General features: G+C 39.9%; 1 protein-coding gene across 1 annotated transcript in view; it reads right to left on the minus strand.

Moving 5' to 3' along the window:
- PTPRT (protein tyrosine phosphatase receptor type T) overlaps positions 1–13,176 on the minus strand; it is a 560,054-nt gene that overhangs the window by 48,966 nt on the left and 497,912 nt on the right. Inside the window, exons 19-22 of the mRNA XM_054980796.1 lie at positions 8,997–9,073; positions 6,862–6,898; positions 2,648–2,745; positions 457–573 (exon numbers count right to left, since the gene is read on the minus strand). Coding sequence (XP_054836771.1) covers positions 457–573; positions 2,648–2,745; positions 6,862–6,898; positions 8,997–9,073 — 329 coding nt within the window. The remainder of the gene's footprint in view (positions 1–456; positions 574–2,647; positions 2,746–6,861; positions 6,899–8,996; positions 9,074–13,176) is intronic.

The following is a 13,176-nucleotide window of genomic DNA, read 5'->3' on the forward strand; positions in this document are numbered from 1 at the left end:
AAACAAACTTGATGTGATCATATGTGCAGTGTTTTACCAGTTTTATCACTGATGAAAACACCATGAAAAGCGACTTTGATACAACCATCATAATACCAACACTGCTTTTTTGTAGTGTTTCATCTATATGCATGGATGCATCAGTAACATGGAAGAGAGGGGAAAGAAATGAAGTTTGCAGCAAACTTTGCATAGTATGGGTTGGACCAGACTAAATTTTCCATCAGCAGAATGGAAATTTCCTGCCTCCCTTCCTCCACTGCAACACACAGATCTCCATGAAATGCTGCTCCTAGGGGATAAGGGACTTTGGGGAGCAACACGAGGGGTGTCTACAGCAGGAAGGGGGAATATTAGTGCAAACTGCCAATCTCAATGAAACTAAGAACAGTGAAACACAAAGCAAAGTGATCTTCCAAGCAATAAAGGACCAGAACAGATAGGAAATCGGCTCACCTTTTGGACTGTAAAAGTGCGGATGACATACTCTGCCAATGGTTCTGTCTCAATTAACGTGACTTTAATGTCTCCATAGACCTCTGTATCATCTGGCCAGTATCTAACACACTTGACCTATAGCAAGAAAGATCACAAAGTAAATGTTAATATATAATATAGAGTACAGCTCACCCTAAACCCATACCCTAAATGTCTTACCTATGGATAAACCCAAAGCAAGACTCCACCTGCAGTGATGAAAATCAGATATGTACCAAAGGGCTTTAATATACATGTGACCTCATCAATGTGCACTGACTCCTATGCTTAAACATGAACCAGCCACACTGTTATAATTATATGGCTAAATTATATAAATTATATGTCCAAAGAGTTGAGTACATTATAATTATTTTAGTAGTTGTGATCAAGGATACACTTGAATCCTTAATGTAACTTGCCTGGGATTTTCTTTTCCATTCCATGCTTGCTGTAGAATGTTTCAAATAATTCCTAGTAATATATTTTATCTGATATTATATTGTCATTCAAGGATCTGCTAAATATCATGCCAGCCCCTCTCACTCAAATGTAGCATGAGGCATCATTGCATGAGATGAGCTATTGTACAGACAGAGGAGGGAGTCTTCAAAGAGAAGCTTATAAGTAGGATCCACCCCTGCTATCCAGACATGTACACACCTTCTCTTTTGGAGCAACTTGGAGATAGCTGATTGTTGTTATGGGGCAAAACAGGAAATTTGGATCTGAAGAGGGACATGCTTTTGCCTACTTTGTGCTGTTCCAGTGTTTATTGGCATGGTCTTGTGACTGATTCAGTCATAACTAGGGATGGCAGGAATAGTGTGGATTGTAAAAACTCAGCTAGGGCTAGTTGGTGACTATTCTGAGTCATCTAACTATGACAGAGCACTCCTAAAACAGGCTACCGTTTGCTTGAGCAGTGGAGTTGGTTGTACTGGGAACACCCTGAGGGGTGAACAACATTAACTAAACTTCTGTTGCTTGAGCAGCCTATTGAAGGAAGGAGATGAGACTTGGCACCTCTCAGCACAGTTAATGTGCATGCTACATTAAAGAAGGCCAATAGGAACACTGGCCATGTGTGAAGCTAGGGTGGTGCTGCCGGAAATGCTGGCAGCCAGTGTGCCGCCTTAACTGCAACTTCTATTTAAAAGTTGAATAAATAGTGTGGAAAGTTGACTGAATGAATATCAGACATTTAATAAAACCTAGTCTAATCCATATAATGTTGCATGTCTTCATCTGTGGGGTGCTAGTATGAATGCACACTACAACATATTCTGAAATGCATGTTGTAAAATTTGTTCAACTAGCAAAACCTGGCATCATGCTACTACAAATCCATTAACATTAAAATTTTTATTATATTATAATGAGGATTACGTCGACCACAGTAAACAAATTGTTCATATGATGGACCTTGAAATGGATAATTCAAATGATCTAGTTTTCCCATCACAATCAGTGTGTGATGAGATTTCCATGATATCTTTGTACACTGACATTAAAACTTACAGTGCCCTCCTAAGCAGAGTTGCACTGGTGAAGACAATGGGCTTAGAATACCATAACTCTGTTTAAGATGTTCCTGCCAGAGCCAATTATAGTAAGAAGGCACTTTTGGTCATGAGAGAAAGCTAAGGATGCAAACCCGTGACCATTTATCCCACTATGGCTAACAGTGGCCCTTATAGTAACTTTAACCACATGAACAGCAAGTAATTCGAGGGTTTAAGCCATGTGATAACTGATTACTATTTTGTTGCTGCAATTGGTTGTAGATCTGAGAAAGCAGGAAGGGTGGTAGTAACATTTAAGTCACATTATAGTTGACCCTACAAACAAACAGCTATTAGAATAGTTGAAATGAAGTAACAACATAATGCGTTGGATTCTTTAGATGTTCCACTGGCAGAAGCTATTTTTTCTATAGCTGTCCCATCTCCTAGCACCCTCTGTGACCTCACCCCAAACACAGCTGGATGTTGAGAGATCCCTGCAGACAAAAAAAGTTGTATCGGTCATGCTCTGTAGCAAAGAGAAGAACCAAGAGAGACTGCCCCTCCTCCCTCTTCCATCAGCAGAACATCTGTAGGATCCATCCCAACGTTCCTTTATCTGTATGTAATAGATAGTGACTGAGTGCTTTCAGCAATCATCATACCCTGCCAACTTCTACCAGGTTGGTAACCATGACAACACTTGCAGAGTTCTCCTGCCAAATCATCCTCCAAAAATCCTTCACTGTCTCTTGCATTGGTCCTGAGGAGGAGTAGAATGAGAAAAAACACTCAAAAGGCAATTTTGGAATTAACAATTCATTTTTGTCTCTCTAACAACCAACATTCCTGCCCAACTGAAATTCTGACCTTTCTACAAAGGATGTCTTGTTCTTTAAAGTTTGGCTTACAGAGCAATTCTTAAACAAAATGAGTAATAGGGATTAATACCTCAAATACTGCTGAAGCAATATGTGCTACAAACCAATATAAACATGCACATTCCCAATTCATTTTTGAGAACTCAAAGAGGTATATGGACATTGTAAACCAAAACATAAAATAAAATTTACAGTGCTATGACTAGGCAGAAAAGTTCCCAGTCACAAATTAATGCTAGAATTTGGAAGTTATCTTTAATTCTGTAATAAGGTTTTATCTGAGAAAGCCTTTGGGATGCAATTTAATTATTTTTAAATAGATGCGTGATTTTTGTGATTTTTAACAGAAAATTTGGAGAAGATGCAAGCTGCTTCTTCCCAAATCTGAGACTTTACTCCAAATCTCATGTGTGTGTGTGTGTGTGTGTTGCTGTTGGTCATTTTTTTTTCCAAAAAGCAATGTATTTACAAAGAAGACTTCATATTGTTCAAATTCAAGATCAAAGGTTACCATCGCAAATTATCAGAAGTATCAAGTTTGTTATTGGTCTGGACTCTGAAGTTTGGACTGGATTGCGGGGCTTTGATAAAAATGTATTTATTTATTTACTTAATTTTGAGTCATCATCATCATCATCTTGAGTCCTTTGTGGTGCTAAAATGATCATAAATAAGTATCTTAGAAAAGTGTTCTGATTACAGAAATCAGAGAAAGTAAGATTTGTGTATGTGTGTTCCTACTCAACTGTGTATTAATTTTTTCCCCAGATACTTGATCACCTTAGAATGAGGCTAATGTGCCCGTGAGTATATATATTAAACCCCTCTTCCCTATTTTTCTATTGCAACCTCTGAAATGTTTTGAATGTATATACCTCTGGACATGAATACCTCTATCATATCATATTCTGGTTCTTGAAAAAACTATAGTCTGTAGACTCTGTACACAACCATAACAACTTGCCTCTCAGAGCTTTGATACTTTGCATATGTGTGCCCTTCTTTATGATTTTACCTGCTGAGATGACAGGAAGCAAAATGGGTTGTTTTACCCCTTCCAGTTAATAAATAGAGTGTGTAATTTAGTGTAGCAGGGGGAAATTTAAAAGCTCTCCTCTACTCTTGCAAGTACAAACGTGTTATCTCCTTTCATTTTTTGGATAGGCTGAGAAGTCAAGAAGAATTGTATTTGTGCCCATGCCACATAAATCCTTCTCCATCCAAGACTAGCTCAAGGGTATACAAAAGAGAACATATTTTAAGTTTCAGGAGAGCAGCTATGTCCAGTGTCACTTCAAGACCAACAAGATTTTCAAGGTATAAAGTGCCATGAGTCAAAGCTCCTGTAATCCTTAATATACATAGGAATGGAGATCCCTGAGCCATTATATCCCACTCAGGATATGTTACAAATAAGAGAATCGGGATGCATTGTTATTCAGTGCCTCCCCCCGCCCCGCCACCCATGGCTGAATAGAGACATAAGATTCTTATCCATAGGTGCTAATTTCTGCTCTAATCAAGCTGTATTATGCCATTGTACCTTTGCATCCTGTCTCCCTTCTTTGTAACACTCCTCCTACCTCCTGCATGGAATATAAATGCTTAGGGATCTCAATTCCTACTTGTATTTGAGGGAGGGAGCTTTGACTCTCGAAAGCTTATACACTGAAAATCTCGTTAAAGGTTAAAGTGTCACTGGACACAAGTCTTGCTATTTTAAGACAAGTAACTTTGGGGCAGGATCCCATGGTCTTAGTACTATGCTTAGCACATGACTCAGTCAAGTTGAGTTGTATTTCTCCATGCTGTATTGCTCTTTCAGTGCTTAATGATGGTGCAATCCATGCAGCTAGGCAAAGTATGAACAATGCAATTATTATGATCAGCCAAATGGAGAATCTCCACATGGAAAATCTTTGTACATGAGACCGCAAATACAGGCCAGTCAAATACTTCATGTGGACTAGCTTTGTGGCACAGAGGAAACTATATATCAGCCAGTGAGCTTATTGACTCCTTCTGTAGTCACTCCAACAGTAAACCTCATCTTGAGTGATTCGATAGAAATTAACAGGTTTGTCTGCTTGACTCCACTCATGGTATTTTGAATGGTTTCTTTTACACCATGGCACAGAGAAACAAGTCAAATCTGTTTGCTTGTCAAAGTTCCAGTAACAGCAGCATATTCATATTGCCTACTGTAATCCTACCTTAGTTCTATCGTAATTCTATTATATTTTTTTCCATTGTATGTGTCTCTCTTTTTTGTTGCCTTTTTAAAAATATCCATTCACTGCCTTTCTTTATTTTTGCGTGTGACTTGAGATATTATAATTCCTTACCATGTTCCCTCAAAGAATCATACCAAACAACTCATTGTGATCTATAACCATACTGCTACCAGTATTGACTGGGCATGCCTTTCTTAGGCTAATCAGGGTTCTCCAACACGGTGCTGATGGGGGCCATGCCACCTGCCAATACTTCCTGCGGTGTCGGCCAAGCATTTTTAGAAAGTGGGAGGGACCAGGTGGGCTTTCTGCATGGCAGGACTTCTGATTAGCCACTGGAGATCAGATTAACTGTGCATATTTTTAAAATATTGTTTCAGCAGCAGCTGCCACCACAGCATTGATTTTATTCTCTTTCTCACTCCTATTTCCTAGCATATTTTTAAAAAAATTATTCTGCTCTTTCCCAGCACTTGGTCTTCCTCTGTGTGTTTGTATGTTGGGCTCAGCCTCCTGCGGCAGCCTGTTTGTGGGTGCACCCACCACCCTGTGTAAGAATTCCAAAAGTACCCACAGGCTCAAAGAGGCTGAGGAGTCCAAAAAGTAGGTTGACAATGGGTACTAATTTTTCAGAAGTAACCCCCTAATGGTTCTGTTACGTATTGAGGAGATGACTTTCCCAGCTGAAGAGGGAAAAGGTGCATGTCTCTGTGTGAGAATAAAGATCAAAACAAAGCTGTGCTAATTAAAATATAATTAAGACATGTTGATCAATTTAATCAGGTCACTCTGATCAATTAAAAAACAAAAACCCTTTGGTGGGTTGGTGTCTAGCTAAAGACAAAAAATGGCATGCAAACATTAATTCTTGATAGACCCACAGATTTCCAAAAGGGAGATCCATTCCTACTTGTGGTTTTCCATAAGGAGGAAAATCTAAACAACAGAACTTAATGCCAACACATTCACATTTCTGTTAAGTGAAAAAGATTTTTTTAACACTTCAAATAAAGAAATGGACTTTAATGGTTTTTTTTTAAAAAAAACATGATTTTGACACCAGATTTTTAAAAAAGAAACAGAGACAACTGGTGCAGATATTAGTATAGAAGAATAATCTGATTTGGAAGTTTGGCAAAAATAATTTGGGAAGCGATGAAGCAGGGGTCCTCAAAATAAAAGAACACCCAAAGAACTAAAAAATATAGGTGTTCCCTTACTTTTAAATCATCACCAAGAAGCAGTGCTTGTCAACACTGTCATTCCAGCTCATACAGTCCTTCCTCAATGCCACTGTCTCCCTGGGGCTTATCCTTGTGAAGAATTTTAGAGTGAAACTAGACCTACAAAACATTGCAGCCATTATCTACTCTTCTTCCAGGGACTTAGGCTGGACTAAGTGAAAGTAACTGGCCAGGTCACCAAAGGTGATTCGTGGCAGAGTAGAGATTTGAACCCAAGCCTCCTGTCATACCCCATCACTCTAATCAAAACAGCACATTGGCTTTCTGTAAGTTTGTTATTCTACTGTATGACTTGTACATCTAGTTATAAACAATCTGAGGTACCTTCCCTCAGCTTAAAAGATGTCCTCAACAAGACCAGAGAAAGAATTAGAAAGCTGCCATTAGGGGGAGTGATGTGAAAGAAATGAAATACTTCTTTTACATTTGCTACTCAGCCTAGAATGGAAAAATGCATTTGTTTCTAAGCAAGTTGTACATACTGTTTTTCAAATATTTCTATCAACTTAATCTAACTTGCCTTGAGTTGCAATATAATGGTGAGGCCGATGATATCCCTGGAAGAGAACAAGGAGACAAAACAAACAAACAAAAATGAAAATAAATGAGGTTCTGCCTCTGGAGGAATTTCAGATGTAAATCTGCTGTAATAGTAGCTATCTAGCACTACGTGTGACTCTCAGCTCTCATTACTTACTCTCATCTGAAGCAGATACTGAGGTAATTTTCAACAACAGGCTTACGATTAACACATTCCACAAAAAAAGGAACCTTTAAGTTCCTCTTGTGGTGGAATATTTTTGTGTCTGCCCTAGACACATAGGATGCAGAAGGCAGGGGGAGCTCAGTAAATGGAGCACTGAAGTTTTCCTCCTGACCTTTACTCCCACTAACTCTATAGCTTTCCGCTGGTGTTAAAGCCTAGAACATAGAAAACTAGCAGGACCAATCACCTGCAGGGTGATAAAGTGTTTATATGTACTATGTGCACCATCCTGTATGCTTCTTTTGCTGTCAAAAACCCCTCTACACTCAATGGGGCAGATGTATGAATGATAGCCCTGTCTCATCAGTCCATTGGTGCAGTGAGTGTATAGCAGTAATCACTAGACAAGCAACACATATTCAAAAAGGTGTCATTTCTGACATTACATATTAAATTCACATTCAGAAATGTTCTCAAAATAGAAATACTATCTCTCAAAATACTATCAAGCCCTACCCTGTACAGAAATTAGTAGATCAATGGCCCAAAGGATGCTGTCCTTGATAGCTGTGTTATATGGATATGTTATAATGGGTTTGTTTATTGTTTAGTTGAAAGGCATGTCAAACTGGCACATATATTTTCCAAATAAAGAAAGAAAGCAAACTTTGTCTTTGGGTCCCACAAGTCAACTCCAGCTCTTCATTGGAAAGTAAACTTGTTTAGTCCAGATGATGCACTTTCCACTGCACCAATCAATGGTTAGCGTTGCCATAACATGTGCCATAAGATACCATTTGGGAATAATTTATTAGATGGAAAGTAAGCCATTTAACATAAGGATAGGCTATTGAAATTACTCATGGGTGGAAATGCTTCAACTGCTCTTGCAGATTTGAAACTTCCTAAAGAACTTACCTTTCAAAAAAATGGAAAGAATGTGACTAGGCAAAAATGAAACTCAGAAACCAGTTTCACATTTCCCTATATGTACCCAAGCTGCTCTTGCTTTAGAAAACCTTCCTTGCTAATATGTTAACAGACTGAACATGGAGACGTATGCGCATCCCCTCATTTGAAAAAGCACACATCTGTTTCTTGTCGAAACTGACTCAGGCATCAGTGATTTTTAAAACTGTGTAGGCTGTACCATATTAAATATGTTTTTCCTTTCCCTTAATTGAAGGATCTTTTTAAAAACACTGTCATATAATTAAGGATTAAACATACCTGCCTTATAAACAGGGATACCATTAAATACTTTGCTAATGAGTAACAGATTTTTGCACTCTGTTAGGAATCCACAGGATTATCTTAGTAAAATAGAAAGGATTTAAACTGATGTCTGCAACCTTCTTTCCATTAGCTTTCATTTTTAAAGAAACATACATGCTTATACAATTGGGCACATGCATTTGGGATTATGTACCATTGAAATCATGGCAAACTAAACACTATAAAAGAGACAAAGAACTTCACTCCATGTCTTTTGGCTCTTTGTTAATGTCTTACACAAATAACACACAGTCTGATGTCATTGCTCAGTTTACCATTATGCCTCACCAGCTACAAACAGCTTTGCAATGGTGTCTTCTAGTGAGAAAATCGCAGGAAAATAAAGGGTTAAAGACCTCCTTCCTTCCTCCTTCCCATCCCTGACCAAAATGACACTTGCCTGTTTAGAAAACAGGTGCATTTCAAAAGAAAAAAAAAAGATTATTTCAAAATGAGCTCAAAAGAAAAACTGTTATGTAGTTTTATCTCTAGTCTTCCCAAGATGTTCTTGATGAGGAACTAAAAGTTACAGTTGTAGAAAAGCCCTGAAATCTCAAAATCCTGAATTCTCTATTACCACCACAAGGAGCTGATCCAATAAGCAACATTAACACCTTCGTTTCTTCATTTTTGTTAGGAATCTTTGCACAGGAAAACGTTTCCCCAGTACTTACGTCGATATAGTTGGCATTTATGTAGTCTGAGTGGGGATCTCCATCCAGCAGTTGCAGCCTGACCCTGGAGTGATCATCTGAAAGTAATCAAATGATACGTGACAGTTGTTAAAAAGAAGGAACAGACATATCAAAGCTGACATGGATGGCAAAAGTCATGGACAATCAGAACATTATTCACCCTGATCATTTATTTTTAAAAAACTGAAATTTATACAGTATCAACTCTGTGCCTGCCTGAGCCATCCAGAAGCTGGTGTATAATTTATGTTCTGTTCTTTGTTCACCTTTAACGTGATCTTCAATTTATTACACACACCTTGGACTTAGTATTTCTCCAAGCAATTTCAAAAGTATTAGCATCATTCATGACACAACCTTTGTCAGGTCATAGCTGAATCATTGCCCAGAAGCATCTGCATCATCAAAAACCGCCTCTGTACTTGAACAACTTTTCGTCTTTTTGGATCGTTGAAAAGAGAAGATGAGAATTTTGACTGGCGTTTCCCATCAGGAGGCTCTCCTGATGAGTTCTGCTTAAGAACAAGGTTAGTAAAGCCTGTGATTTAAATAAGGCAAATCATTACAATTCATTTTTTTCCTTGCAACTACAATGAGTAGATGTTGTACAAAAAGGGGGGGGGGGAACGCTGATCTACACATGCAGCAGAATGAGGAGATAGAGTTCTGAGCTAGTAGAAAGGGCAATACCACTTCAGACTGTGGGGGAGAAGACACGGTAATAATAGTCCTCTATGTTAAAACTGCCTGCAAATATTAATAATTTTTTTAAAAAAATTATATCGAGAGGAGAGTTATAGCATAGCTCTTCACACACTATGTCAATTTTCCACTTCAAAATCATTAAATATAAGATACTTTGTAAAATGTAACCCCCCACTTGCAGTCTAAAGTGTTCTGTTCTACCAGCTCACCTCCACCTTCCTTATACTTCCTTCTATTGCATATGTAGACCAAGACAATGAAAGATCCACCTCTAAGCTTATTATATAGGAGAACAGACTCAAGAATAAATGGGTACAGGTAGTGGGGTCAGTAGTAAACATCCCCCATTCCTTTCTAAGACCTAACAATGAAATATCAATGGTTGTTGTGGATTTTCCGGGCTGTATAGTCGTGGTCTTGGCATTGTAGTTCCTGACGTTTCGCCAGCAGCTGTGGCTGGCATCTTCAGAGGTGTAGCACCAAAAGACAGAGATCTCTCAGTGTCACAGTGTGGAGAAGATGTTGGCAGGTCATTTATATCTACTCAGGAGGGTTGGGGTTGGGCTAAGTCATCCTGTAAGAGTTTCCCAGGGTGTGGAATGCTAATGGAGGGAGGCTTCAACATCTTTTCCACACTGTGACACTGAGAGATCTCTGTCTTTTGGTGCTACACCTCTGAAGATGCCAGCCACAGCTGCTGGCGAAATGTCAGGAACTACAATGCCAAGACCACGGCAATACAGCCCGGAAAACCCACAACAACCATCATTCTCCAGCCGTGAAAGCCTTCGACAATATAATGAAATATCAAGTCCATAAGTTATTAGCAGAGTTGCTAGGTCTCCTGCTATGGAGGGATACTTCCAATGGGCAACCCCCACTGCTTGCCAGCACTCTGTTGACTGACGGGAGAAAAATAAATTTTAAAAATTGCTGTTCGCATCATGGCATTATGTCACTTCCAAGAAAAACGCTGCTCTAGGAACTTTTGGAAACTGTATGGTAAAACTGGTGATTCATAGAATGATATGACATAACTTCTGGGTTTTCCCCAGAAGTGATGTAATGTTGTTGCATTTAAAGTGCCCCTACATGTCCCTCCCCCAGACTCCTGCTGGTTGCCAACCTTGGCTGCTGCTGGTTGGCAATGCAAGTTGTAATGTGCTAACTGAAATCCTTTAGGAATGAAACCTGTGAGACATCCTCATTTATATACTCATCAAATAATAACAGTAGGTCAGTAGTGTGTTGGTTATTTTACATTCCACCTTTATTACTTATTTAATAGGGCAGCAACTCAAAAGAGAAGTTTGTGTCCTTCATTCCTTGTTAATCTTTGAGAAGTACTGACCAAGTTTTGCTATAATGAAACTTATACATGAAAAGACAATTCCAAAATGCAAAGTGTGGCTTAGTGCAAACCAGTCAAGGCTGCCCCTTCTCCACAATAATTGATCATAGTCATGTCAGAAACCTCACTATTGTAGAAAGGCAGATACTACTATATCAATATACTCTAGTACTCTAATACTGTAATGTTGCTGCTACCCCCATTTTACAGGTAGCACACTGAGTCTGAATTGCAGGGCAGAAAGGAAGAGTAGCTTTGGAGTAGTGGTTAAGAGCTGCAGGATTCTAATCTGGACAACCGGGTTTGATTCCTCACTCCTCCACTTGTAGCTAGCTGGGTTACCTTGGGTCAGTCACAGCTCTTCTAGAGCTCTCTCAACCTCACCCACCTCACAAGGAGATTGTTGTAGGGATAATAATAACATACTTTGTAAACTGCTCTGAGTGTGGCATTAAGTTGTCCAGAAGGGCAGTATATAAATCAAATGTTGTTGTTATATATTTGCAGAGTTCCTAGCCATGGCTTAGCAACAAGTGGATATTTCTTACATGAAACTTTGGGTTGTGTGTCCAATATGGAGCAGAAAGTCAGAGTAATGATTGGTTTAGAAATAATATGAAACAATAGTTTATTTTAACTAGTTAGTTTGTGAAAAGAGGATTTGTCTTGAAGACAATCACAAAAATCCTGGTTTGCCTCAATACATGCTGGTTTCATTGTCTTTGCTTTTGTCAGTATGTTGTATGAGTACAAAGGTGGGGAACAAGGCAGGATTAAACCACATTGCCCATGTCCTGCAAAACAATAGTTAAGACTAACTATGATTAATGCACCAACTTCAAACAATGGTTTCTAACTATTGCCCCCTCCCAGTCGTAATGAAGAGACAGACACAGGTGTTGAATCTAAGGGCCACTTTTATTAAAGTAACCTCAACTTTAAACATTAGGCCATGACTGCGGCAAGGGGAAATCGGTACAGGTCAAGCCACAGGGTCACCCCTGGACCTGCCTGGGTGAGCCCCGAAGCCCCGGGTGTGAGCCATCCCTGGGGATGGCTAGGCAACCCGGCCGGCCAGGCAAATTGGTTCCCCCCTTTCAGGCTCCTAAGCCTCAGCTGTACAGCAGTGAGGGAAGGACTTGCATATGGGGTTCCCCAGGCAGTCTGCCCACGCGCGCTGGAAGTCATCAGGAGTACCAGCAACTCCTAGCAGACCCCTCTTCCCTACCAACAGGGAAGCGCCAAGGGTGCTCACCGACCTGCTGCCTCTCACAAACTCTATCCCACCCGTGACACCACTAACAGGCACCACCCTAAGCCAATTCCCTCAACCCATGACCTGGTACAAGGTAGGCGAAAAACCCTTCATCCCAGCTCAAATTGGGAGAAGAGGAAAAAATTCCTATCTGGCCCTGAATACAGCAACTGGCTAATCCTGCACCAAGAACAGGGTGAGGAGGGTGGGCCGAGCGTTAAAAGGTGACTGAGGCTGGGTAAGCAGAGCCGCCCGACAAGGCTGCTGGCTCCGCCCCCCAGCACAAACTCAGATGCCCGGGAATGTGCACTGCTTTCCCTCCATCCAGGGGAGCAATGCACGACCCCCTCCTTGAGCGGCTGATGCTGCCCGGAGGTATGGTCGAATAGTTAGCGGTTTCATACAGCCTATCTCACCAAATATGGTTAGTTTAATTTTCTTTTTAGGAGATGTTTATGTTATCTCTCCAGAGTCCTGCTTGAGGCAGTTTACAATCACAATATTATTTATTTAGAACATTTTTATACTGCCTGTCCAGGATTCTGCACAAGGTGGTTTACAAAATAAAAATAAAACGGCTCTGTATACACATATCAAATAATAAAAATAATGATAACAACAACAACATTTGATTTATATACCACCCTTCAGGACAACTTAATGCCCGCTCAGAGCAGTTTACAAAATGTGTTACTATTATCCTCACAACAATCACCCTGTGAGGTGGGTGGGGATGAGAGAGCTCAGGGCCAAGCTACACATGACAAATGACACTTGAATGGCAAGTGTATTTCTCCCTGTTCACTTGCCCTCCACTCAATCCACTTGCCGTTCAAGTGTCATTCGTC

Source organism: Eublepharis macularius, chromosome 5, assembly GCF_028583425.1.
Source record: "Eublepharis macularius isolate TG4126 chromosome 5, MPM_Emac_v1.0, whole genome shotgun sequence".
NCBI lineage: Eukaryota > Metazoa > Chordata > Lepidosauria > Squamata > Eublepharidae > Eublepharis > Eublepharis macularius.